Source organism: Mustela nivalis (assembly GCF_964662115.1).
Source record: "Mustela nivalis genome assembly, chromosome: 15".
Taxonomy (NCBI): domain Eukaryota; kingdom Metazoa; phylum Chordata; class Mammalia; order Carnivora; family Mustelidae; genus Mustela; species Mustela nivalis.
In genome coordinates this window covers 29,250,075-29,277,529 of record NC_139034.1, presented here as the reverse complement: position 1 = coordinate 29,277,529, position 27,455 = coordinate 29,250,075, and the positions used below count along the sequence as shown (strand labels likewise).

Sequence of the window (27,455 nt, the reverse complement as noted above, 5' to 3'; positions counted from 1 at the left end):
GGAAAGTTGACTGATTTACTGTAGCAGGAAGAAGGTAGGCAAAATGAGGTAATATCTCTGCAGAGCAGGAGGAGTTGGGGAAATTATTTGCAAGACTACACACACACACACACACACACACACGTCATATATATATTTGATAAAGTGAAGGTTGATATTGAAAGTAAAGAAAAACACCCAGTTTAAATACTGCAGACCCTTCAATCTGCATTATAAACACATTTTTAAAAAGATTTTATTTATTTATTTGACAGAGAGAGAGAGAGATGACAAGTAGGCAGAGAGGCAGGTGGCCGGGTAGGGGGTGGGGGTGGGTGGGCAGGAAGCAGGCTCCCTGCTGAGCAGAGAGCCCCATGTGGGTCTCAGTCACAGGACTCTGAGATTATGACCTAAGCTGAAGGCAGAGGCTTTAACCCACTGAGCCACCCAGGTGCCCCATAAACATATTTTTAATATACAGCTTTACTGAGATATAACTCACGTGTCATATAATTCACCCATTTAAAAAGTATAATTCAGTGGGTTTTAGTATATTCGCAGATCTGAATCATCAGAATGAAATTGTAATACATTTCATTAATTCCCCAAAGGAAACCCAAACCCGTTAACCAGTCGCTCACTCTCCACCCCCTGCCCCCCTCCCCTCCCCAAGTCTAGTCCCAGGCAACCACTAATCCACCGTCTGTCTCTAGAGATTCACCTACTCTGGACATTTCATATAAATGAAATCCTACAATTTGTGCTACAGGTACTCATTTAATTGGCAGCCACACTTGCAATTAATCTCCTCAAATATTCCAAATGCAAACATTTTAAATTACTTACACAATGAAGCAATCAAGCCTTCGGAATCTGCAATGTTTCCTACAAAAGACAAGTAGACAAAAGGGCCTTCCTGGAGAGAAGAAAATGAATACAGGTTCTAATTTAACATCACAGCCACAGGATGGCACCCCAGATGCGTGGTGGCACCCCCAGGAGCCCACATCCTGGTCCATGCCCTCTGCCCAGGACACCTCCAAGACCGCGCGCGCGAGGTGTGAGCCTGGAGCCCGGCCCCCCTACCCCCCCCCCCGCCCCTGCCCTTGCAAACAGATATGTCCAAAGGGAATGTTTATCTAATAAATGCTGTTTTCCAATGATTGGCATTATAAAAACCAGAGGTGTGTTCTTATGGGGAAAAATACGTCAAAAATTTGGCACAAGGAAAGAGCTTAAATATTATATTAAATGAGCTAAATTCTGGATTATTCCAGAGATTTTACATCTTTGAGAAATACCTCAAGACAGTTCCTTTTGTCTCATCTCAAAAAACAGCCAGGATCTCTTTTAGCAAAAGTGGCATTCACATATCTATGTCAGAGTTGAACTAGTTCTTTTTCCTGCACAAGGACAAATTTAGGAAAATTAAAATCCTTACAGGCTACATTTTAAATTTTAGGTAATGAAACAGCTGCAACTACACTGAGTACTTTCCTATCGCTGAAGTGTTTCTTTGCTTAAATCTCAAAACTAATTAATTAGAATTCCCTGGGGTATCTAATTGTCATGTTGCTCCTTTGAACAACTTTTATTGCCGGTCACTACAACTTTTTTTCCTATTTCTTTTTACTAATGCAATTGTTTATAATACATTAAAGTTATATCTCTGCCTAATCCCTGCTCACTTATTATACTACTTCCCAGAGCTCATCACTCAGAGTCTCTGCTGTATTTAGTTCTGTGGATCATCATCCTAATGCAATATATTTAAACTATTTCTTTCTTTCATCTTTCTTTCCTTCCTTCCTTTTTTTTTTTTTTTTTAAGATTTTATATATTTGACAGAGACAAAGGGAGAGGGAATACAAGCAGGGGGAGAGGGAGAAGGAGAAGCAGGTTACCCGGCGAGCAGGAAGCCCAATGCGGGGCTGGATCCCAGGACCCTGGAATCCGGACCTGAGCCAAAGGCAGATGCTTAACGACTGAGCCACCCAGGCACCCCTACACAGTTATTTCTTTAGATATTCTCAACTGACTGCCAATCTGAAAGATTATGATTGAACTTACGTCTCCCCTCCACTTCTCTACTTTTCAGTTTTTTGATATCGTAGGGGAGGAAAACTTCCTTCTGCCCTCTTAGACTCTGTAGCTGGCCCAAGAATTAAGCGACACGACAGTCTAACAGGAGGAAAGCACACATATTTATTTGATTTACTATTTGTACCCGTACACGGGAGTCCTTAAAAGGAAAACAAGACCCAAAGAAGTTGTTAGGCCCAAAAGCTTATATACTTTTTCACACAAAGAACGATAAATTCTGGAGATGTGACAAGACAAAGGGGCATGGACCAGGGGGCAGTAAATTGTGGGAAAGTGACTAAGAAATATAGGAGGGAAACCAGTGGAAGATAAGGGTTATTTTAGTAGGTCTGTGTGTATAGGTCCATTTCAGCACCGACTCCCAGTCTCTGGTGATAAGAATGTTCTTCTCTTCCTGGCGCAGGGAAGGCACTTTTCTTGTGGGGAATTTAATGACCTGATTTTAGGTAGAAAGGAGGAGGTCAGAGAGGCCTTCCTACATCTGCTGTTTTCCAATAGCCTTCAGCTCAAAACCATCCATATGCCAAAACAGCATAGTTTAGAGTGGCATATCCTGCACCCCCCCCCTTTAAAAAAAAAGATTTATTTGAGAGAGAGAGAGACAGAGACAGAGAAAGAATGTGTGTGTGGGAGGAGGGAAGGGGCGGAGGGACAGAGGGAGAGGGAGAGGTTCTCAAGCGGACTCCGTGCTGAGCATGGAGCCTGACACAGGGCTTGATCTCACAACAATGAGAACGTGACCTGAGCTGAAACCAAGAGCTGATCGCTTAACCGACTGAGCCACCCAGGTGCCTGAATCCTTTCAAATAGCCACATTATATTCTTTAATTCTTCCATTAGTTACCAAATTTGTAACTTAAGTAGTAAACCTAAAAACCTCAGCTTCCTCATTCATCAGTGTTGCACAGCATCTGGACCTCCCAGTGTATAAGATGAGGATGCTCGCCCCTGTCACGCTTTCTTCCTCTCCTCCCCGCTACCAAAGCTCAGCCTCTGCCTACTTTGCTTGTTCACTGCTGAGATTGATGACATTTCCATTCTTGTTCTGTAAACGTATTTGTCTTCCTATTTTATGTGGATTCTAAAAGCTGAAAGTCAACAGCACTTATAATAGGGTGATTAGGTAAATGTCATTCACTGCAAAGGGCTACAACTTCTTTCTCTGCCGATCCAGTATTCTGACTTGTGTCATTTAAGAAGAATGTGGCAGCTGGAATATCCTTTAGTACACTTACGCATTTCTGAAAACCAAGCTATATTTTAGTTTGCTACACATTTGTGCCATGACTTTCTTACAAAATATTTTTGTTTATGTTACAGTTTGTAATTGCCTTTCTTTTGCTCATATTGAGAGAAGAAACTCGACTTTCTCCCCATCTCATTAATATCTTCCAGCTTCTTACATATGCTCATCTCCGCTAAACAGAAGCTTTAAAGTTGGTTTGTTCTGTCTTTTCTGGACACTTTGTAAGTTACTTACTTGGTAAATGTGGCTTACCTCAGAGTACATGTAAAAATTTTATCCTTTAAGGGAGATTTAAACAAATTACAAGGAGATAAACAGCAATGTTTTAAAATAAAAAGTACTTCCCATCCACTGTGTAACACCTTATTTTCACCAATCAATTTTTTATTTTTAGCAGAGACATAGCAGGAAATCCACACCATTTCCCTGGCTTGGGCTGGGGACTTTCTAGACAAAACATATCCACTGGCCTGGCCAGCAGGAGCAATAAGGCTGGGCTGAATTTGATCCTCTGTAGGTCTTAGTCCCTCTATCTGTAAGATGAAAGACAGCCTAAAATTAGATTGTGGATCTCATCCTAAAACTAGACACGACTTCCACTAGCAATCTCTTCAGCTGGAGCCATCAGTGAAACATGGACTCTGACATTAGGTCCAGGACCCTTCCTCAGAAGCAACTCTGTGGGTAAGAGCAAGAAGGGGATCTGGCAATCTACACCATGCAGGGACCTAGGAATGTACAAATGTTGTCCCTTTTATATCTACCTGTTCAAGTTCTACTCCTTTTTCAAATGCCAACTCAAACTCTCCTTCTTCGAAGAAATCTTCCCAACCTCTTAGTGATAGTTCCTCACTCTACTGTGTTACTAAATGCGTGCTTCTGTGATCAACTGTCTGCTGGTTATGAATCTCCAGTGCTCATTAGATCATACATCTCTGGGGTCTAGGGTGCTGTCTTATCTTAGAATCTTCAAGAACCCAGGATGGTATTTTGTGTTCAGTGTTTGCTAATCTTGAATTTATGACAAGTTCCCATAATGAATTACTTAGAAAGATACCCGGAGGGGCTTTTAGAAGGCATCATATGCTTCTTACTATATTAATGTCTCAAATGTAATGGCAGTATACAGTTGACTCTCAAATAACCCAGGGACCAACCCCCGTGAAGTCAAAAATCCACATATAATTTTTGACTTTCTAAAAACTTAACTACAAATGGCTACTACTGAACTAGAAGGCTGATAACATCAACAGTCAATTGACATATTTTATATGCTATATGTATTATGTACTGTATTCTTACAATAAAGTGAGCTAGAAACAATTATTAAGAAAATTATAGGGCAAATACACCTACAGTACTGTACTACCTTTATCAAAACAATCTATGTATAAGTGGACCAGTGCGTACAACCCACGATGTTGAAGTGTCAACTGTAATCCATGTCAAGTGTAATAAACATATTCATGCCTTCCCCTGCTGATCAGATGCTGCCTCCTCCAGGAAGCTTCAGTGATTCTCTTGACAGAAAGTAGGTGTCTTTCCTATACAGAACCCCACTGCTTACTTGTTCCCTCCTCAAAACCGTCAGTTCCTTTAGGGCAAAGTCTTTGTCTTTTCTCTCTGTATTCCAAATGCCTGATAGATGGTACATGCTAACAAATATTTACTGAAAGAATAAGAAATAAAAGAAGGGGGAAGGTAGTGGGGGATAACAGAGTTAAACAATAGCAGCAAACATGCAAACAATCCATTTAGAAAATGGGCAAAAGAAATGAAGAGGCATTTCAGTAAAGAGGGTCTACGGGCAGCAAACACACACTTGAAAAGATGTTCCACATCATTAGCAGTCAGGGAAATGCCCATGAGAACCACAATGAATTAGGACTCCACACCTATCAGAATGGATAAAATAAAAAAGTAGTGATCACAACAAATGCTGATAAGGATGTGGGTCACTTCCATTCTTCTGGTGGGATTAAAATGGTACCGTTCTGGGAAACTACAGAGTCCGTCCATTTATTCTAGAACAAAATATGCAATTACTATAGGACCCCAAAATTGCACTCTTGGGTACCTGGCCCTGAAAAATAAAAACTTATGTTCACACAAAAGCGAGCACACAAATGTCCACAGCAGCTTTGTGTGTAATAGCTTAAAGCTTGATGCCCTTCAGCAGGCGAATGCTTAAGCAAACCTCAGTCCATTCGTACTGGAGCACTTCCAAGCAATGAGAAGGAGCCAAACATTGATACACTTGACCGACAACTTGGATAGATCGCCAGGAATTTGCCGAGTGAGGAAAGCCAGTTCTGAAGATTATATATACTCTCTGATTCCTTTAATATAACACTTTTAAAAAAGATTTTATTTATTTATTTGACAGAGTGAGACACAGCGAGAGAGGGAACACAAACAGGGGGAGGGGGAAGGGGAGAAACAGGCTTCCTGCTGAGCAGGGAGCCTGATGCAGGGCTCGATCCCACGACACCAGGATCATGACCTGAGCTAAAGGCAGATGTTGAACGACTGAGCCCCCCCCCCCACGCCCCTATATAACACTTTTTAGAAAAATATTTTATTTATTTATTTGACAGGGAGAGAGAGTGCAGGCAGGGGGAGCAGCAGGGAGAGAGAGAAGCAGACTCCACCCCCACCCCCAGCAGAGAGCCTGACATGGCGCTTGAACCCAGGACCCTGGGATCATGACCTGAGCCAAAGGCAGACGCTGAACTGACTGAGCCACCCAGGCGCCCTTCTATAAAACTTTTTGAAATGTTACATTTTAGAAATGGAGGACACATTAGTGGTTGTCAGGGATTAGCGGTTGAAAGAGATGGGGGAAGGGCAAGTGCCAGTGGATTCAAAAGGAAAACACTAGGGATCCCTGTGGTGTTGGAACTATCTGGTATCCTGTTGTGGCGGATATTTGAACCTACCCAGTTGGTAAAATGGTACAGAAATTAATACACACACACACACGCATGCATACACACAAGTGGATCTAGAGAAATCTGAGTAAGATGAGTGCACTGCATCAACGTCTTGCTTATGACACTATACTATGTTATACTATAGGTTTGGAAAATGTTACTGTTGGGGAAAGCTAAGCAAAGTGTACATGGGTTCTCTCTGTATTATAACTTACAACTATGTGCAAATCAACAGTTACCTTCCCCCTCAAAAAAATTAATTAAAAAGCCAGGCAGGTAAAACAAGAGATATGGAAAAAAGAATAACATGACTAATTGAATACCATTTTTTAATCAATTGCCAGGACTATTTTTTTTTAACGATTATTTATATATTTGAGAGAGAGAGAGAGAGAGAGAGAGAGAGAACATGAGCAAGGGGAAGAAGCAGACTCCCCGATTAGCAAGGGAGCCCAATGCGGGACTCGATCCCAGGACCTCAAGATCACAGTCTGATATCTGAAGGCAGATATTTAACTGACTGAGCCACCCGGCACACCTCCCCACCACCACCTTGCCTTTTTTAAAATTTAGAATAGGCTGGGTCCTGGCCTCAGAGAGTTTGTCTAGCTGGACAACACCAATTGGAAAAAGATGAGGGTCCAGCAGTTGGGACAGTCAGGAAGACTTCTAGGAGGAGGCAGGCCTAGGGTAGGGCCTTGGCAGGCAGGCTGAGAGGTGGAAGGAAGGATAGGGATGGTAGCCCCGGGGTGCGGAGGGCAGGACATTATGAGGCCTGGTGGGTCCAGACTCTGCCCTGCCCAGTACTGGAGCCAACAGTGACGGCCCCTGCCCCTCCCCTTGGGCGCTCTCACGAGGGCAGAGGGCACTTGCACTTGTGTTCTCAGAAGACCTCATGCTGGTTTCCACTCCTCCAGGCCTGTACATGAGCTGCTCCTCTGTCCAGAGGACCCCGCCTGGCTTTCTCCCCCTCACCCCCAAAGAATATAAATTTAAAAAATATATTATAGTAAAACATACATATTTTAACCATTTTAAGTGCATGAGTTAGCAGTGGTAAGTACTTTCATATCCTTAGGCAACTGTCACCATCACCCACCTTTGTAACTGAGCCCTTCCCAAACTGAAACTCTGAACCCATTAAACAATAGCTCCTCATTCTCCTCCGACCCCCAGCCCCGACACACTCCACTTTGTCTCCACGCACAGGACTGCTCTAGGTCCCTCCCGTAAGTGGAATCACAGGACCTGCGTCTTCAGGACTGGTATATTTTTCTGCATCATGTCCGCCAGCTTCCCGGTGTGGTAGCCTGGGCCAGAATTTCCTATCCTTGTAAGGCTGACTAATATTCTATTGCATGTGCCCATCACATTTTGTTCCTCTACTCATCTGTTGATTGGCTACAGTGAAAAGAACTGCTACGTGCAAGTATCAAAGTTCCTGGTTTCAATTTCTTTGGATATTTATGTAAAAGTGGGCTTGTTGGATCACAGGATAATTCTACGACATTTCTTCTGGCGGTATACCTGGACTATTTTAAATACTAAAAATATTATTAAAGGGATACATTACTAAAAGCTTTGTTTTGTTTTTTTTTTTTTAAGTGAAAAGGTATAAAGTGAAAGGTAAAACTCTTTTCCTCCTGATCCCCAATCTCATTCTCCTGAGACACTACTGGTGAGTTTCATGGCAGCCCTTGAGAAGCTTTTCATGTGGTCTCCTGGGTGACTCAGTCAGTTAAGAGTCTGACTCTTGATTTTGGCTCAGGTCATGATTTCAGGGTCATGGGACTGAGCCTCGCGATGGGCTCTGCACTCAGTGTGGAGTTGGCTTCAAATTCTCTCCCTTTCCCTCTGCCCCTCCCCCTGCTCACTCTGTCTAAAATAAATCTTAAAAAAAAAAAAAAAAACAACTTGTATATGTTGTTATGGAGCCATAAATATTTAAAATATTTTCTTTCTGCTATTACATTTTCAACTATAAACCCCCAGGGTGATGAGGAAAATTTTACCACGTTTGTTTATTTAAATAAATTTTCAAGTTCTGTGGATCAGCAATTTTGGTTTAAAAACATTCAGAAATTCCTATCAGAGGCTCTAATGATAGAAGGATTGGACTGTAGTTAATTGAGCTGCAAACAAAATCAATTTAAATGCTACATTGTGTCATAGCAAATAAAAGTAACAACAGCAGGGTCATTTTTTCATTCAAGGTGTTCTCGACATGTAATTTTAGTAACTGTGTTTTGGAGGCTGTTAGACAACTACCAGTCAAAGCTCAGATTAAAAACAAAAACAAAAAGGCTGGGCTAGACAAGCTACTGTTCTCTGTAGTTCAATGACCACTTTAGAGAAAATGCAAAACAATTTACTCATTTCAACCCTTGAAGGAAAATTTAGTGGGGTAAAAAAGGCTTTCTAGAAATAAAAAGGAAAAAGAATCCTTTTTTTTCTTTTTTGGTAATTTATGTTGGTATTTGTGAAGGCTGAATCTGTATTCAAATGTTTCTGCAAGCCTTTTGTTTTTTAGCTTGTTTGAATGAAGAACCAGAGAAAACAGCACAACATTCATTATTAAGAGTGGGAGAATAAAGTGGAATAGGACAGAACCACTACATAAATCCTGTCAAAATTTATTAGCATTTTCTATTCAGACTCACAAAATCTCAGCCTAATCAGACTTGATTTTTCCATGTCATGGCAACAGCACCCATCATTGTTTCTGGAAGGATCAGCTGCTTCAGCCTCCTACAGCACCTCAATGACAAGGCGTTAGTGACTTCATAAATCTAGGCTGCCCAGCTGTCGTCCCCTTAATGACATGACGCCTCCTGTTTGTTGGAACCTGCCGCGCAGATGGGCTGTCGCCTGGTATTCAGGGGACAGTGCTGGCCTCTTCAGAACTCCAGGGATGGAATAGGCACACAAGTGCTATTGTTCCTACATGATGGAGGCTTAGTGTTTGGTTTAGAACTTGAAAACATCTCTCCTGTTTTAAGAACATACCCTTCTCCACCAAGACTGTTTTTTCTCTGATTAAGGATTTGAAAGGAAACTTTCTAAAGCTCATCTTAGTTGGACAAGTGCTTTGTCACTTTATTATATGGGGACAGGATGGAAATTAAAAGTTAATCCTGGTATGGAGTACTGTGAGAAGGGTCACGAAAGCGCTAGTCAAAGACAGAATCAGCACTTACTGAACACTGCTGGGTGCCAGGCACCACGCCAAGTGTCCTACATCCTGGCTATTCAAATGTGATCCATGGACCCCAACGTGGGCATCTCTCAGGAGCTTGTTAAAAACGCAGAATTTCAGACCTAGACTTACAGAATCAAATCCACATTGTTAAATTTCCCTGGGGACTTTCAAATTTGAGAAGCACTGCCCTAAACGACAAACTTTGACTTAATCCTCACCACCATGCTTTGAAGAAAATACTGTTTCCATACCTCATGGATAAGTGCTTTGGTCTGAATGTGCAGCACCCAAGCATGTGTTGAAATTCTATCTCCCAAAGATGATGATGATGTTAGGTGGGGCCTCTGGGAGGTACTCAGCTCTCGAGGGTAGAGCCCACCTGAATGGGATCGGTGACTCTCTCAGAAGCTCCAGGGAGATTTCCTAGCGTCTTCCACCAAGAGGACACAGCAAGAAGTCACCACCTTCAGAGCAAGGAGAGAGCCCTCCCCTGACACGATGACAGCCCGAATCCTGGACTGCGAGCTTCCTGAACTCTGAGAAATACATGTCTGCTGTTTAAGTCACCCAGGCTGTGGTATTTTGTCATAGCAGCCCAAATGTATGAAGACAATAAGCAAACATAGACAAAAGGTTTCCTTCCTTCTTTCTCGTCCTCCTTACAGAAAGCGTTGTGGTAGGGAAAAGGTACTACTGCTCAGAATTTCACAGCTGGTAAACGGCAGAGCCAGCTTTCGAGAGTGCCTCTGTTAGACCCCAAAGCCTGTACTTTTTCTGACTCTCCTCCCTGGCCCAGGCTTCTTGAATAATGGTCAGACCGTTCTGGAACAGTGCTGAGTACAATCCACTGCACTTAAAAGGCAACTTGTGGCATGGGTGAAGGTGAGGGACAAGGACAGCAAAGCACCAGGAACCCCACGTCCTGAGAAATGTGGGAAGACACTGACACTAGGGGGCGCTGTTGGGTAGGGTAGCCAGGGGACTCAGAGGGCGCAGCTAGGACCAACCAAGAGAAATCGTAAAGAGGCTATTTCAGCTCACCCTAAGTAAGAATATTCTTGACACTAGAGCCATATCATTCTGGAAAGATGCTATTGGCTGAAAGTTTTCAAGCAAAGGGTGGATGACCTTCAGTCTGTCTGGGTTACTAGTACAATTCCTATATCAAGGGGGAGACTGGACTCCTTGGCCCCTACTGCCCCTTCCTAGACTGAGGTGGCTTTCTCGCTTTCCACACACGGTACTGGGCATCCCTTTAGATGTGTCCATCATGACGCATGCCATGCCAAGTCTACCCCCAGTCCCCAGAGAGTGGACGGCTGTGGGAAACTGCAGTTTACACTGTGACAGCCACTGCTTTGACAACAGGTGATGACGCAGAGGACAAGGAGGGACAAGGAGGGATGACAGGACTCCAGAGCGGACAACTCACAGGCTGGCTGCTGGCTGACAAGGCAGCCTATCCCAAAAGTCACATTCAGAAAGGGACACAGTGGGCCAGCCAGGAAATCCTTGCTCTCTGGAACAGAAATGGACAAATAGGAGTGAATCCAAACTGATTCTGAAAACTAATTATGTAGGCGAGGTCGTGAGAGGCCAACAACTGGACGTGATGAATAAAAAGCTACAAGGAAGCATGTGGGAATGGTTCGCTAGGGCTGCCGTAACACGGTACCGCCAGCTGCGCGACTTGGAGTCATGTCTGCTGTCTCACGGTTCCAGAACTTGGCTGTCCAGGATCGAGGTGTCAGCAGGGTTGGTTCCTCCTGAGGGTTGTGAGGGAGAACCCGGCCCATAACTTCCTCCAGCTTTTGGTGGTTTCAGTCTTCTCTTCACATGGAACCTGTTTGTGTCTCTGTGTCCCAATTTCCCCTTTTCTTTTCTTTTTTTTTTTAAGATTTTATTTATTTATTTGACAGAGAGAGATCACAAGTAGGCAGAGAGGCAGGTAGAGAGAGAGAGGAGGAAGCAGGCTCCCTGCTGAGCAGAGAGCCCGATGTGGGACTCGATCCCAGGACCCTGAGATCATGACCTGAGCCGAAGGCAGCGGCTTAACCCACTGAACCACCCAGGCGCCCTAATTTTTTTTTTTTTTTTTTTTACATTTTATTTATTTATTTGACAGACAGAGATCACAAGTTGGCAGAGAGGCAGGCAGAGACAGAGGAGGAAGCAGGCTCCCGGCCGAGCAGAGAGCCCAATGCGGGACTCAATCCCAGGGCTCTGGGATCATGACCTGAGCCGAAGGCAGAGGCTTTAACCCACTGAGCCACCCAGGCGTCCCTCAATTTCCCCTTTTCAAAAGGACACCAGTCATCCTGGATGAAGGCCCACCCTCATGGCCTCATTAGGTCTATAAAGTCCCCTCAGAATTGCAGGGCCACATTCTGAGGTACTGAGGGTCAGGACTCTAGCATGTTTTGTTGGGGGGAGGACACGATCTGACTGAACATACTTAGATAGGAGGAGTAGGTGTTATGGGAGACACAGCAAGAATAAGGGGCAAGAAAGCCAGCAAGTTACAGAAAGAGAGGCAAACCTAGAGAGGAGCTAGGAGGTGGGTAATAATTTTCTTAACCCAGAGCTGCCTGTGAATCAGCACCAACCTCCAAGGGCCCAGCGACATCTCAGCTTCTGCGGGGTTTCCATGAGTTTCCACGTGTTGCCCTGTTCCTTGTTGTCACGTGTGCCTGCCCATCACTTGACCTACTTTGAGGAAACAAATGCATAGGTTCTGGCCCCAAAGAGTTCACTAGCAGGTCTGACACTGAGCTACCACTGTCCTCAGGAACTTATATCCTAAAGACGAACCCTGCAATGTATGCTGCCTTTGCCTTTCATCCCCCAAATTAACACGGTGCTCAAACAGGATAGCGACTTTTCAAAGAAGTACACCATGCAAGGAAAATCTCAAATCATACAAAAGCTCCTCTGACTCTCCTCCACAAAGTGGTTGTGACTTGGGGCCACCCTTTTGAATGGGTAGAAACAGTTATCACCAGGGAAACTGGATAGAGCATTCATGGGATCTCTCTGTATTATCCCTCTGGGAGGAATGGACAGTTATCTCCAGATTACAAGTTTAATTAAAAAATTGAGTGGGGATGCCTGGGTGGCTTGGTGGGTTAAAGCCTCTGCCTTCAGCTCAGGTCATGATCCCAGGGTCCTGGGATCAAGCCACACATCGGGCTCTCTGCTTGGCGTGGAGCCTGCTTCCTCCTCTCTCTCTGCCTGCCTCTCTGACTACTTGTGATCTCTGTCTATCACATAAATAAATAAAATCTTAAAAAAAAAAGATTTAAAAAAAAGATTTAAAAGATTCTACTGGCAAATCCCAGTAGAAGATATTTGCAAGGCAAAGAAACATTATCACCAGACATCATGGAAATGCCAACCAAACCACAGTAGGTTTTGTTCATATGCATCTACTGGAATGACTAAAATGACAAAAATACTAGTACAAAGTGTCCCCTTAAATGTATCTGTTGAAGCCCTAATCCCCAAGGTGATGGTATTTAGAGGTGGGGCCTTTACAGATAATTGAGTTTAGATGATGTCACGAGGGTAGAGCCCCGTGATGGGACTGTTGTCCTTATAAAAAGAAGAGAGACTTGGGGCACCTGGGTGGCTCAGTTGGTTAAGCGATTGCCTTCGGCTCAGGTCATGATCCTGGAGTTCCGGGATCGAGTCCCACATCAGGCTCCCAGCTCTGCGGGGAGTCTGCTTCTCCCTCTGACCTTCTCCCCTCTCATGCTCTCTCTCTCTCTCTCTCAAATAAATAAATAAAATCTTAAAAAAAAAAAAAAGGAGAAGAAGAAGAGTGACCAAGGCTCGCTGTCAGCCACCTGAGGACACAGCAAGCAGGCAGCTGTCTGCAAGCCGAGAAGAGGGGCATCACCAGAACCCAACCTTACCGGCACCCTGATTTCGAACTGCCAAGCCTCTGAAACTTGAGATATGGCTGTTCTTTAAGCCACCAGTCTATGATATTTTTTGTAACAATAGCCAGAATAACTGAGACACAAAGTGCTGGTGAGAACGTGAAGGAGCCAGAAGTGTAACATGTCACCGGTGGGAATGGCAGTGGCAGAGCCACCATGCAGAATGTTTGGCAGTTGTTACCCTGGTTAAAGAATCCACTCCCTGGGGTGCCTGGGTGGCTCGGTTGCTTAAGTGTCTGCCTTTGGCTCAGGTCATGATCTTAGAGTCCCGGGATTGAGTCCCACATCAGGCTCCCTGCTTGGTGGGGAGTCTGCTTCTCCCTCTGACCTCTCCCCATCATGTTCTCTCTCTCTCAAATAACTTAATAAAATCTTAAAAAAAAAAAAAATCCACTTTTGGCTATTTACCGCAGATAAATGAAAACATACGTGCGCACAAAGACTTGTAAGCAGATTCTCATAGCAGCATTATTATTTACAACAGTCAAAAACTAGAAACAACCCCAATGTTCATTAACGGATTGATGTATAAGTAAATTGGGATGCATCTCTGTAGTGCGATAATATTCAGTAATTTATGCCAAATCAAAGACTACATATTCCATGATTTCATGTATATGAAATTCCTGAAACAGTCAACCGCTAATGACAAGAAAGCAGATCAGCATTTCCCGGTGCCAGAGGTCAGCATGGGGGACATCTGCAAAGGGACGGGAGAAACCTCTGTCAAAAAGTGACGGAAATGTTCTATACTGTGATTGCGATGGTGGTCACACAACTCTACACTCGCCAAACTCATCAAGCTGTACTCCCCGGGGTGGATTTTACTGTCTGGAAATTATAACCCCATAAAGCTAGAATGGGGGAAAAAGGGAATTTAGAAAGTGGCTGGTTTCTATACAGAGATACGTCCCAATGGTTTCCATGTAGAGCAATAACCAGTTGAAGTACAAAGGAAAAATATCTCACGGTAGCAATAAAAATATTTAGGAGTCAATTTTAAGAGACTGTAACTGAGGATTTAAATAGACTGAGATCCACTCAATTCTTTGAGGAGACTAAGGATGGTAAAGATATCACTTACTCTCAAGTTAAAGTAGGAGTTGAAGAAAATCCCAAAGCAAAACACCAACTTTTAGAATCTGGCAAAGGGAATCTAAAGTTCACGTGGAAGGATTCATATTTACGTGTTTGAAAGTGAGTGGTAAGAAGTTTGCTTTGTTGGATATTAAAATGCACGATCAGGCTAAAATAATACGGCACTGTATGGACAGAATTGAAACTGAAAGATTCTTAAAACAGAATTGAATTTTTAAAATCTCCCAATTATCCATGCATATGAAAGACTTTAGTATATGATTAAAAATAGAATCTCAAATAAGTGGAGAAAGGATGGATTAGTCAACAAATGAGACACTTTCTTGGCCAAAAAGAAGAGGGTGTGTAATCAAGTATGAGTGAGATCATTTCTATTATCCTATGAACACCCCTCTCAGCTCAATAAGGAAGACAGGAAGAGCCGTATAGAAAAACAGGCTATTGGGGTGCCTGGGTGGCACAGTCGGTTAAGCACCCGGCTCTGGTTGTGATCTCAGGGTGGTGAGATGGAGCCCCCGTGATGAGCCCCAAGTCGGGCTCTGCACTGAGCACAGTCTGCCTGAGATTTTCCTTCTCTCTCTGCCCTTCCTGCTGGTGTTTTTTTTTTTTTTTCCTCTCTCTCTCTTTCTCTCAAAATAAATAAATACATCTTAAAAAAAAAAAAAAAAAACAGGTTATTAGGGGGTGGATTCCAGGATCCAAGCCCCATATTCCTGTCCCAAAGCCTGGCAGAGAACAGCAAGCCTGCCCGCCTTCTAGAAAGCATGGGATGGGACTCTGTTAGTGAGGGTATCGCGCTATCAGGATGGAGCAAAGATGACACAATCCTTTTTTGCTGGGAATCATGTAAATCTCCTGGGTTCTCATGAGACTACAGAAGAAGGCAGACTCCTAATAAGGGGCTGAATTTCCCACCCCTAGACAGGACGGAAGCTTGCCAATTCCATTTATTTTGATTTTTTTTTCCAGCTTGATTAAACTTGTCCAATAGAAGAAAAGATACCTGCTCCAGGACGTTTATTATGAAATTCCGGTTGTTTTTAGTGGCAAGGAACTTAGAAATAACCTGAAGATGCATGTTTGGTTCAATCATCCACGCTATGGGATAATGTGCAACAATTAAAAGAAAGAGTATCAGGGCGCCTGGCTGGCTCGGTACAGCACATGACTCTTGATCTCAGGGTCATGAGTTCAAGCCCCACAGTGGGAATAGAGATTAGTATGAAAAAAGAGAGGAGGAGAGAGAGAGAAAGTGTATCTCAGCCTGGGTCCCCCAAAAAACATTCTAAAGTGTTCTACCACTTTTATGGACATGGCTCTCCCAGGTAGGCTGGAAGCAGGTGGTGGATGAGAAAGGAGACAGAGAAGGAGGACAAATCTGACCCGAGGCTCTGTCACCGAGCTCAGGAACTCAGTCACACCACTCAGCAACACGCTGGCCATCCCTACCTTGACTTTTTCCAGAGACTGTATATGCACTACTGCTTCTCTGGGAAGTCCATCGCAGGGGAGGGAGGAAGAACTTACCCTGGGGCTCCCAGATATCACTGGGGGTGTCACCATGGCAGGTAGCTGGAAGCTGGGTGGGGCCCAAGGACCTCCCACCTGGGCTGCCTCCCAGAGGCCTTGGGCAGGAGTGGGCAGCAGGCGCTGTCTGCTCGGGCCGAAGGGAGTCAAGTCGGAGCTGGCTGCTGTGGCGGCGGCCGGACGGAGCCTCTTGTCAAGGGTCAAATGAGACCCAGAAGACCTAAGCCAGCGAGTAAGAGCTGTGTGATCTAGTAATGACGCCTGGCGCTGGCACCAGTGTGAGAAATCAGCTGACGGGAGTATAAAAGCTGACTATCTCTGTGGAGTCTTGACTTTTTTTTTTTTTTAAGATTTTATTTTTATTTATTTGAAAGAGAGAGAGAGAGCAAATGAGCGAGAGACAGAGAGAAAACGAGGAGGGGGAGGGAAGGGGAGGGAAGGGAAAGAGGGAGAAGCAGACTCCCCGCTGAGCAGAGTGTCCAGTGAGGAGGCTCGATCCCAGGACTCCAGGGTCATGACCTGAGCCAAAGGCAGAGGCTTAACCCACTGAGCCACCCAGGCTCCCCTGGAAGACTATTCTTTTTTTTTTTGGGAAGACTATTCTTGAGAATATAAACAATAATTAAACAATAATGATCTCTGGTTAGTTTTATCTTTTTCTTCCTTTTAGATCTATAAATGTTATATGTTTGGTAGTGATCATGGTAATAGAAAATTTAAACCAATTTTGTTTTAAAACACTGACATAGGGGTCGCCTGGGTGGCTTACTGGGTTAAGCCGCTGCCTTCGGCTCAGGTCATGATCTCGGGATCCTGGGATAGAGTCCCGCATCGGGCTCTCTGCTCAGCAGGGAGCCTGCTTCCTCCTCTCTCTCTGCCTGCCTCTCTGCCTACTTGTGATCTCTGCCTGTCAAATAAATAAATAAAATCTTTAAAAAAAAAAAAACAAAACAAAACACTGACATAGGAAACACATTTTGACATTTTAGATATTTGAGCTATTCGAGGCTTAACATGTAAATGAGTGATAACTACCACAAACTGAAATGACAGGATCTCTCTTCGATTCATGGGCTATCAACAAATTCTCCAGAACAGCTCCTACAAACCAGGCACCACGCCAGGTACTGGGGATAGAGGAGGACAAAACAATTACAAATTGTGTGTCGTGTTACAAAGGACAAAACCAAACCAAAAACAAAAAAACATGGTATTTTCCCTAGGCTATCTCTTCCATTTCAAAGGAAATAAATTTTAGTAGGATTAACATTTTTTTAAAGCATTTATATACTTCATTTTATGTTTTAGGATTTTAGGTTAATTACAACAAAAACATTCGATTAAACGGCACATTAAAAACTACTTTAAAATGTACATAAGAATTTTAAAATATTAGTCATAAAAAGTATAAAAATGAATAAGAATCCAGATCAGGAGGTCAATAAGAATATATATATATATGTTGTTGTTATTTTAGGATTTAATGTGGTTCTGAGCTTCCCAGCAGCCAAATGAAAAGGGAGAAATATTTACATTGTTCTTGCTGTCAGAAAGCAATAGATGAACCAATTTGGGGGAGAGAAACTAAGCTTCTCCCAGCGCTTCCCTGCAAAAGCAAATTCCTCATATGGATAACACTGACAGTGACATTAGTAACTGTCATTTTCCCTGTGAAACAACTGGAGAAAAACTCTCTGCTACTCTCTAAGCTCTGAGAGCACAAGGGCCATGTGTTTTGTCCGTGTCCAGCAGAGCACCTGGCCCCAAAGAGGCACTCACATATTTGTGGCAATGAGGAACAACAGAACAGGATTTCACTCTGAGGTGTAGCTACCCAGACATCTATCCCTAACACATGTCTTGTTCAGGGTGTTAGAAAACAAACTGGATTTTGGTCTGCAGAAGCAGAATGGCTGTGTACCCCATACCCTGAAAAGGCCAGTGGGCCATTATGAGTGCTATTCCTTGGACTTTCAATTTGGCATCATTTTCTAAGCTTGTATGAGGGTTCTCCAGAGAAAGAGAACCAATGGGATAGGGATACACACAGACAAAGACACACACACACAGGGCCTGTCATAAGGAACTGGTTTATGTGATCATGAAGGTTGACAATGAACTGCAGGGTAAGTGGGTACCCTGGAGCCCGAGGAGAGCTGATGTTGTAGTTTTGGTCTGAGTCTGAGGCCTGAGAACCAGGAGAACTGATGTAGTTTTAGCCCAAAGGCTTCAGGTTTGAAACCCAGGAAAAGCCAGTTTCAGCTTGAGTCTGAAAGAGGAAAAGGCCAATGTACTTACCAGTCTGAAGGTAGTGAGGCAGGAAGCATTCTAGCTTACTTTGCCCGAAGGTCAGCCTTTTTGTTCTGTTCAGACCTTCAACTGATTGGATGAGGCTCACCCACATTTAGGAGGGCCACCTCCCTTACTCAGTCTACCAGTTGAAATGTTATGTTATGTTATGTTTTGTTATTTGTTTTAAAGGAGGCTCCACACCCAATATGGAGCTTGAACTCAATATCTGAAGAGTCGCATGCTTTTCCACCTGAGCTGGACACAGTTAAGACACCCTTAACTGTCAATCTTACCCAAAACATCCTCACAGAACACCCAGAATAACATGTGGGCAAATAACTGGACATCCCTTGGCTCAGTCAAGTTGACACAGACAATTAACCATCACAAAGCTTTACCATTAATATACAGCGAAACCAACTGTGATTCACCAGGCCTGCCAAATAGCATGAAGTCTATAAATGCATTTACTGGAGAGGAGATCTATTTTACAGCAAAACCAATGAAGATGACTATGCCAAAAAAGGAAAGGGAAAACAGGAGACAGTAACAGACTGAACTAAAAGGCAACTTGAGACCTAATGATAAAGCAAGTAGGAGGAGGAAGAAATTTTTAGAATCCCAAGAGTCGGAGGCTGAAGCTACTGTTGTGGAAAGTGGGAACAGATGGAGATGCTAAATGGAAAAGGGTAATGTCCAAAATACACAAATTAATAGGGACTTGACCAGCCACTGGGACTCAGGACTTCTTAAAGGAAGACCCACGGTTGTTAAGGTAGGATGAATAGGACGGCTGAAGCCCAAGTTTTCCACGACAACTGTCCTTCAGCCTGGAGGTCAAGCCTAAGTCTTGCTTTCAATGAGGAAAGTGTGGGAGGAACTAGTCAATCAGAGGGGTTTGATCTGAGGACAGGGAGTAGATTCAGGCAAATTCAGCTCTGCTGTAGGTTAATTCACATGCCCAGGCACAGCACTGGACACCAAGTGCTGTACAGCTGACTTCTCTGCCCCGGACCGTGCTCTTGCTCACAGATGCTCCCAGACCTTCCCATCTCAGACAGAACCCAATGTCCCTGTCTGCTCCTTCAATGTCTTTGAGCTACCCTCGTACACTCTTCTTCCTCCCACCATCAAATCTCTAGGTCTCTTATATGCTGCCTCCATTCTTTTTCTACCTCCCTTGCTAAGTTTTTAGCTTCTCAAACAATACTTTTACCATGACATTTTTTTTCTTTTGAGTAAACTTTTTCTTTTGAGTAAACCCAACATGGGGCTTGAACTTATGACCCTGAGATAAAAAGTTGCATGTTCCACCAACTGAGCCAGCTAGGCACTCTTACCAATGATGGCTTCTTTTTTTTTTTTCTTTTTAAAGATTTTATTTATTTATTTGAGAAAGAGAGAGAGAGAGCGAGCAAGTGTGAGAATGAGCACAAGAACAGGGTGAGGGACAAAAGGAGAACCAGTCTCCCCACTGAGCAAGGAGCCCGAGGTGGGGCTCAATCCCAGGACCCTGAGACCATGACCTGAGCAGAAGGCAGATGCTTAAGCAACTGTACCATCCAGGCGCCCAGCCCTACTAACAATTTCTTGATTGACTTCTTAATCACTGGACCCAGAGGCTCCGGCTCAGCCCTCACCTTTTTAAATTTTTAAATGGTGCTGAAGCAATTGACAGCAATGTTGTCATTCCTTCCCTTGGGTCCCAGGACCCAGCACTACCCTGGTTCTTGGTCCGGCCCACTGTCTCTCCTTCCTGGCTCTTCCTCTTCCTGGCTGTTCAACACATACACATTTTAAGACATTTTTTTAAAGATTCTGTTCTCAATCCTCAGCATTTTCACCTTTCTATTCTCTCTTGCTCAGAAAATGCTCACTCCCAGAGCTTCCTGCTGTCTCCTCCAAAGCAGTGAAAACGTCCAACTCCCTCCACTCTGCCCTGAATCTGTCTCTCCAGCTCATCTTACAATTTTAACTGCCTTCTGGCCATTTCTCCTCAACTATATACCAGACCCCCAGATTCACAGTTCTAAAATCTGGTCTTCCTGTCTTCCCTAAGATTGTCTACAGGATCCCCGTCTTCTCCACCCCCAACGTACAAGTGGTCACTTTGACTTACAACGTTCTCCCCTGGAAGGTCTGTTGGATTTAACTTTTTCCCCCATTTTAACTTCCAATTCCACCTTAGCTCAGTCCTCTTTCATCTCACTGCTCAAATACTGCACTTGATTTTAGCTGATCTTTTTGTCCCTTCTCTATTCTTTCTAACCCACCATCCACTATGCTGGCAGAGGATTCTCTGTGTACCCCTTGTATTCCTGCACCATCTGAGGTCTCTGAGCACAGGCATTTACAACAGATTTAAGAATCTTTATATAAGGAGACACTCCAAGGTAGTAAACCTAAAGAGATCTCTCCTTCCTAAGGTATTCCAGGGTAGTAAAGATAAAGACCTGCCTTTCCTTCCCAGAGATTTGTTTACCTTCTTGACTAAAGATAAGGACTCCCTCCCAAGAAGTAGGAGCAGGTCACCAGCAACTCCAGGTAAGATGGGAGCCTGAGCTTGCTGTTCCTTGCCCCGAAACGCCCGCATTTCCTGTGCAGGCACGAGCAGGTCCTTGTGTGCTGCCGGCGGCACTTGGGGAAATCAACCAGGCTAACTTGTTAATGTGTAAGAAGGGTACAATCTCAGACCCTCTACAATTACTGACTTAATACAACACCACCAAATCATTTTTGAAAGATCTGCTTTGGTCATGCTACTTCCTTGCCTGAAATCTTTCTTCAACGGCTTCCTATTACAGGATGAAATTCAAAGTCCTACTTGTCGTTCAAGTGCCAAAGCACCCACCCAAAGAACGTCCATGGCCACCTGTGAGGAAGTGTGAGCCAAACCACTGATTTCTCCATGTATGTTGCCTTAACTCCTTCCAGGTGCCCTGGTGGGAAATCAGCCTGTCCTTTACTCTGGCCATAACCAACCGAGCTTTGGCCCCGGGCTGCAGCCCCAGGAACCACATTCTGGTTGGATGCCAGGGAGCTGAAATGCCTTTGGGAATGCTTGGTGGAAGCCCTGTCCAACGGGGGGCACTAGAGGCCTTTGATGGTGGCCAACACATCCCAATGTCTCCTCCCTTTTGAGAAGTTTAAAGGAATAAGAAGAGGCAGCTCAGGTTCTAGTGTGAACAAGAGAGTCGTAGTTCCAGTTCTCTGGGAGGCTTTCTTTCCCAATCTTTGCCTATGCCACATTTTACCGGTACTCTTGCAGTAAACTCCCAGCCAAAGGTACTGTGCGCACACATTTTTCTTGCAGGTTTTAACCTTCATTCAAGTGCCCTCCTCACCAATCTCTATGATATGTGTACAAAGACGCTGGCTGAAGCATGATGTGTAAACAGCAAAATAAAAACATACCTATTAATACAAGCTAGCTAAGTTATCATATTTCATCAATTATAAGATATATACCAATTTCACAGATATAAAATATCATTGCTCTAATATGTGAAAAAAATGTGCTGTTTAGAATTAAAAAATGAAAGGTATGGTGCATTCATATGGTGGGCTCTTCTGCAGCTGGGAGAGGTAAAATAGGGCTGTGGGAGGGACACTGCCTTCAGAACGGGGGTGGGAGGAGACAGGAGCAATGACTCCACGTGTGGGCTTAAACCTCAAGGTGTCACAAATGTGTGATGTTACCTGTAGTAGCCTGTGCTTGAAAAGCAGACTTAATTTTCTTAAACTAGGTTGGGCATATGGGTATATGTTTTTGTATCATGATACATGATACATTATGTCTAAAATATACTACATTTTCTTTAAGAGGGCCAGCCACCCTGTTCTACTACCCATATTCTTTGGGAGACCATGTGTCCAAGGACACCTTAAAAAATCAACTCTGTAAATGAAGGAGCTGAAGGACTGTTCACTCTCTTTTATTTCCACATGTAAACTTTCAGGAAAGAAAGAATTTCATATTTCAGCAACATCTGGTATGTGCACATATCCAACCCATCAACATTCAGAGATCTAAATGTTTATCAAACCCTTTTTGTTTTCTCCTTCTTTCTCCATACTCCAGACTTTGGCTTTCAATCAACCACAGGTCTGCCTAGATCCAAGCAAGGTCAAATTTGCAAAACAGCTATTTTGACTAAGTTGTTAAACAACAACAACAACAAAACCTTTAGGGGCTCAGTCACTTAAGCGACCTCCTCTGCCCCAGGTCATGATCTCAGGGTCCTGGGGTCCGGGGCTCCCTGCTCAGCGGGAAGCCTGCTTCTCCCTCTCCCTCTGCTGCTCCCCCTGCTTGTGCTCTCTTTCTGTCAAATAAATAAAATCTTAAAAAAAGAAAAAAGAAAAAGAAACCCTTTAAAAAACGTGTGTGCATGGAGGAGGGAGACATTTCAACAGAATTCCCTTAAATACTAACCTCCTGGTTATTTATAAAATGGGTTGAATTTTTAGGGACCCGGTTTCGCAAACCCGGCATGTTACAAAGAGCGCAAGCTTTGGAGCCAGACTCTACTGAAAGTCACCTAACTTTGCATGGCGTGTTCTCTCCTCGGGAAAACAGGGACCGTAAGTAGATTACAGGGTGTTGTAAAGATCGGAAATAGTGAACACCGCGCTGTGCCGGGCGGTCATTACCCAAACATGGTGATTACTCTCAGGGCACGCGGGATGTTTCGTTTTGGTACCGGTCCTCGCACTTTGCGCAGTGCGCCTCCTCATCCCTCTCTGCTCCCTCTCGGGCACTCAAAAACGCTCACGATCTCAGTTAGTTTCCGTGCAACATTTACGTGCAGGTCACGTAAGCCAAGGCCTTTGGGCTGCTTACAATCAAACTAACATAACACGGTACAGAAATATCCATTTTCAAATGGTTTTTTGGTTTTTTAACCCGGCAGAGGAGCTGGGACCCCAGGAAGGCACGCGCTCTTTCTACTGAGAGGGGCAGCCCTGCGGCCTCCAGGCACCTCCCGGTCTCCGCAGACCGACGGTCGGCTGCAGGGCGCAAGGCGGCCCACCCGTCCGGGTCCTTTTCCGGGAGCACCCGGCGACCAGGAAGGGTCGGGTCCCGAGAGCAGCGGCGGCGCCAGCACTTACCAGGGCGAAATGCACCAGGGCGTCGTAGCAGAGCCAGGCGAGCACCCCGCGGTCCGCCCGCCCCCGGCCGCGGCCCAGGCGCAGGCCCAGCGCGCAACCCGCGAGCAGCAGCGCGGCGCACAGCAGCAGCGAGGGGCCCGCCGCGGTCCCCAGCTCCCAGCCCGCGCCCATGCTGCCGGCGGCCGGCGGAGCCTAGGAACCGGAGCCCGCGGGGGAAGCGCCGGGACGGGGCGGGGCAACTCCGCGCCGGCGAGCGGGGGGAGGCGCTTCCTTTCCCGCCTCCTCTCCTGGCCGGCCCTTGGAGCCTGGAGGTTTTCGGGAGAGTGGGGATGTTGCTCACGAACCCGCCAAACTGCCTGGACCAGACCTGCTCCCCGACAAAGCCCAAAACACCTGGCAGTAGCCGCACCTTCTGATGGGCTCTTTCAGCAAGATTCAAAACCTTAAGCAACAAAGCGAAGTCCAAATGGTAGAAATTTTGCCAATAGACCGGGAAGAATTTTAGGAACAAAAGGTCCTAATGAGGCCCTTGCGAGTGTTGAAGGAGAGTGAGGGCCAAGGGCATTTTCACGCACCAGCAGGCTTTTTAAAACCCTGGTGGCTTATTCTGACCCTATTTCTTTCTTTACGTTTAAAAAAAAAAATTATATATATATATATATATAATCTTATATATATATATATATGACAGAGATCACAAGTAGGCAGACAAGCAGGCAGAGAGAGAAGGGGAAACAGGATTCCTGCTGAGCAGAGAGCCCAATGTGGGGCTCGATCCCAGGACCCTGGGATCATGACCTGAGCCAAAGGCAGAGGCTTAACCCACTGAGCCACCCAGGTGCCCTTCTGAGCTTATTTCTTAAAAATCCACAGAAACAGCAAAGTATGGGGGAGAGGAGCATTAGGTTATATTGGCTGGACACTGGATTCTTTTAACTATCTTATCCAAGTCACAACAACCTAGGAGGTCAATGTTTTCCTCGTTTACAAACACGAAAACAGCCTCAGAGTAACTTGCCTAAGGACTCTCAGAGACTACGGGCTGGGACCCATAAGACCTTTGCTTTCTGACCCTGCACTTGTCTTGTAGGCAATTATAGCTCTCCCCTAAAGAAGCGCCACTTTGTGCTGATCACCACATTAACGTTTTCTCTCTGCATTTGCTAGCATCTTGTTTGCTTTCAACCTTCTCCTCGCTCCCTTTCGTAGGCCTCCGTTACCTAGAGACTTAGCACTGGAGAACAGAGTCAGAATTTAAGAAGGGTGTAACCCTTATTGACCAAGTCTGTGTCTTCACTTTTAGATAGCCAAATAAAATACAGGATGCTCAGATAAACTGGAGCTTCAGACTTAAAAGAAAGAAAGAAAGTAAAAAAGGAAGAAAGAAAGAAAGAGGGGATTTTTAAATACTTATACTTAATTATCACTAGGGTACTTAGGCTAAAAAAAGTATTCGTTTGTTTTAAAATACAATGGAATATTATTCAGCCATAAAAAGGAAAGATATCCTGTCACATGCTACAACATGGATAAATCTTGAGGGGGTTATGCTGAGATAAGCCAGTCACAAAAGGAGAAATAATGGTATGATTTCATTTATATGTGGTATCTAAAGTAGCCATATTCCTAGAAATAGAAAATAGAATGGAAGATATCAGGGGCTCGGGGAGGGTAAAAAGAGGAGTTGTTTAATGGCTTATAGAGTTTCAATTTTGCAAGATGAAAAAGTTATGGAGTATGATTGCACAACAATGTGAATATTACTTAACACTACCAAACTATACACTTAAGATATGGTTAAGATGGCAAATTTTGTTATGTGTATCTTACCACAATTTAAAAATATACTTTCTGGCATTGAACACAATTTCAAGAACTTTCTCCCCTGGCTACTCCCTATATAATATTTTATATAGCATTTAACACCAGATAAATTATATTATTTACGCATTTATCGCTAGTCTCTTGCCACTAGAGTATAAGTTCCACATGGCCAGGGACTGTGTTTGGCTTCTTGGCTGCTCCATCCTTGTCACCTGTTACAAAGTTTGGCATATACTAGTTGCTCAATTAAGTAAGTGCTGACTGAAAAAGTGAGTATATCCAATCTTGCCACCTACACTTTGGATTCTCTCCTGTAACTTAGAAAAATGTTCATCACTCTTCTCATGTAGAGTTAACATCTTTCTCAATGGGATTTCCCCCACCAATTTCCCTGTATCACCCTTTAGTGGCTCTGTCCTCCCCTTTGGAGCAAAATAAAAACCTGATTAGATTTAATGTCTCCATATTGTGTCCCTGCTCCTCAGTCCTTCCTACTCTAGTTTCCTCCCTTGTCTCAGTGATACACACTATGGTGACTGGTGACATCTATGTGACACTATGGTGACTGGTGACTAACCTAAAGGACATTTCCTGTCCTCACTTTACTTCTCAACAGCATCACAGGACCCTGGAATCTTTTTTCTATTTTCTGAGGAAACACACAGCACTTACTTTTTACTTCCCTATCTATACCTTCTGTTTCCACTGAAAGCTCATCCTCCACCATATGCCCATTCAATGTTGGAATTCCACAATGCTGTCCTAAGCCCTGTTCTCACTCCAAATGCTGGACACAGGCAGTTTCATGATCACCCCCTGCATTAATAACCACCAAAACAGGCAGAGAATTCAAATCTCTAGCCCAGCTCTCTTCTCCAAGCCCCAGAGCAATATTTGCTACTGCCCTACTTGACTGTCATTTAGATGTCTTAACACAACCCAACCCGAACTCATCACCTTCTATTCCTTATGTCTGAGTCTTTCGCCATGTTCCCTATCTTGTGCTACTTCCACTCATCAGTGACTGCAACCCAGAAACCTGTAAATCATCCTCAGTACTTCCCTCTCCTCAAACTCCAGATCTAAGGCATTCCCAACTCCTATTTTAGCTGCCAAGTACCTCTTGATTCCATCCACTTCATGGACCAAGCTGTTCACCCTCTCTTGCTTCAGTGCTTCACACTCACTAATGTAACCTCTAGACATCACTAACCTCAAGTACATTTCCTATCCTTACCTTATCAGCCAATGATCGTTACTACACATGATTCTTCTGTCATCATTCTTGTGGAATGATAACAATAATGAGTAATGATGATTGCCCATTGCTCTCAGACTGACTTACCAGCTGTGGGACCTGGCCCCTACCAACCTCTTTAGACCCTCCCATGTCCCTAGTAATCCTGCTTCCCATCATTATTTTTGCTCTAGTTATATATTTTTTCAAAGATTTGTTTTTATTTATTTAACAGAGAGAGCACAAGCAGAGGGAGCAGCAGGCAGAAAAGACGAGCCTGACCCAGGACTCGTTCTCAGGACCCTGGGATTATGACCCAAGCCAAAGGCAGACACTTAACTGAGCCACCCAGGTGCCCCTGTACTTGCTTTCTTTCACACCCTTTAACTTACCATGGTGCTTCCTACATGACATGGAAAGGATCCATATAAACAGAATCTGATCTTATTATGAGGAATCTGGGCTGAAATCAGAAATATGGCATTTATAAATTCTTATATTTAGGTTTGAAAGTGTAAATGCTAACTACTGAGTAAAAGAGAGCTGATGACAAGGGGAGCTGAGACTGTTACTTGATCACGTCTAATTATGATGAAGCTGGTATTATAATGGAAAAACTCTCCTCCACATTAATAGAATTAAGTGTCCAGATAATGGAATGTTCCTATTCCATTTTACTGAGAAACTGGTCCCATCACATTATTCTTGGGGTCTTTGGAATGCATGTGACAGGAAACAGTTCCAGGAACGACTTTATACATAGCTGGCTGAAATGCACGGGGTGTTCAGGTTGAAGAAGGCAACTGATAAATGCAGATCTGCCTCTTCTGGGAACGAGGAATAACACAAACTTTATTTATAAAGATGGTCATTTAAGAGCAGTACCTTTTGTTCAGTATTAAGAAGAGTTGGTAACAGCTAAAAAGCTATTCCGCAAAGTAGAATAGGGTCTCATAAGAGCATTTAA

At 44.1% G+C, this 27,455-nt stretch overlaps 1 protein-coding gene across 1 annotated transcript in view; it reads right to left on the bottom strand.

Moving 5' to 3' along the window:
* EBPL (EBP like) overlaps positions 1–23,654 on the bottom strand; it is a 30,838-nt gene extending 7,184 nt beyond the window's left edge. Inside the window, exons 1-2 of the mRNA XM_082701569.1 lie at positions 23,428–23,654; positions 826–895 (exon numbers count right to left, since the gene is read on the bottom strand). Coding sequence (XP_082557695.1) covers positions 826–895; positions 23,428–23,598 — 241 coding nt within the window. The 5' untranslated portion in view covers positions 23,599–23,654. The remainder of the gene's footprint in view (positions 1–825; positions 896–23,427) is intronic.
* Between the last annotated feature and the right edge of the window lie 3,801 nt (positions 23,655–27,455).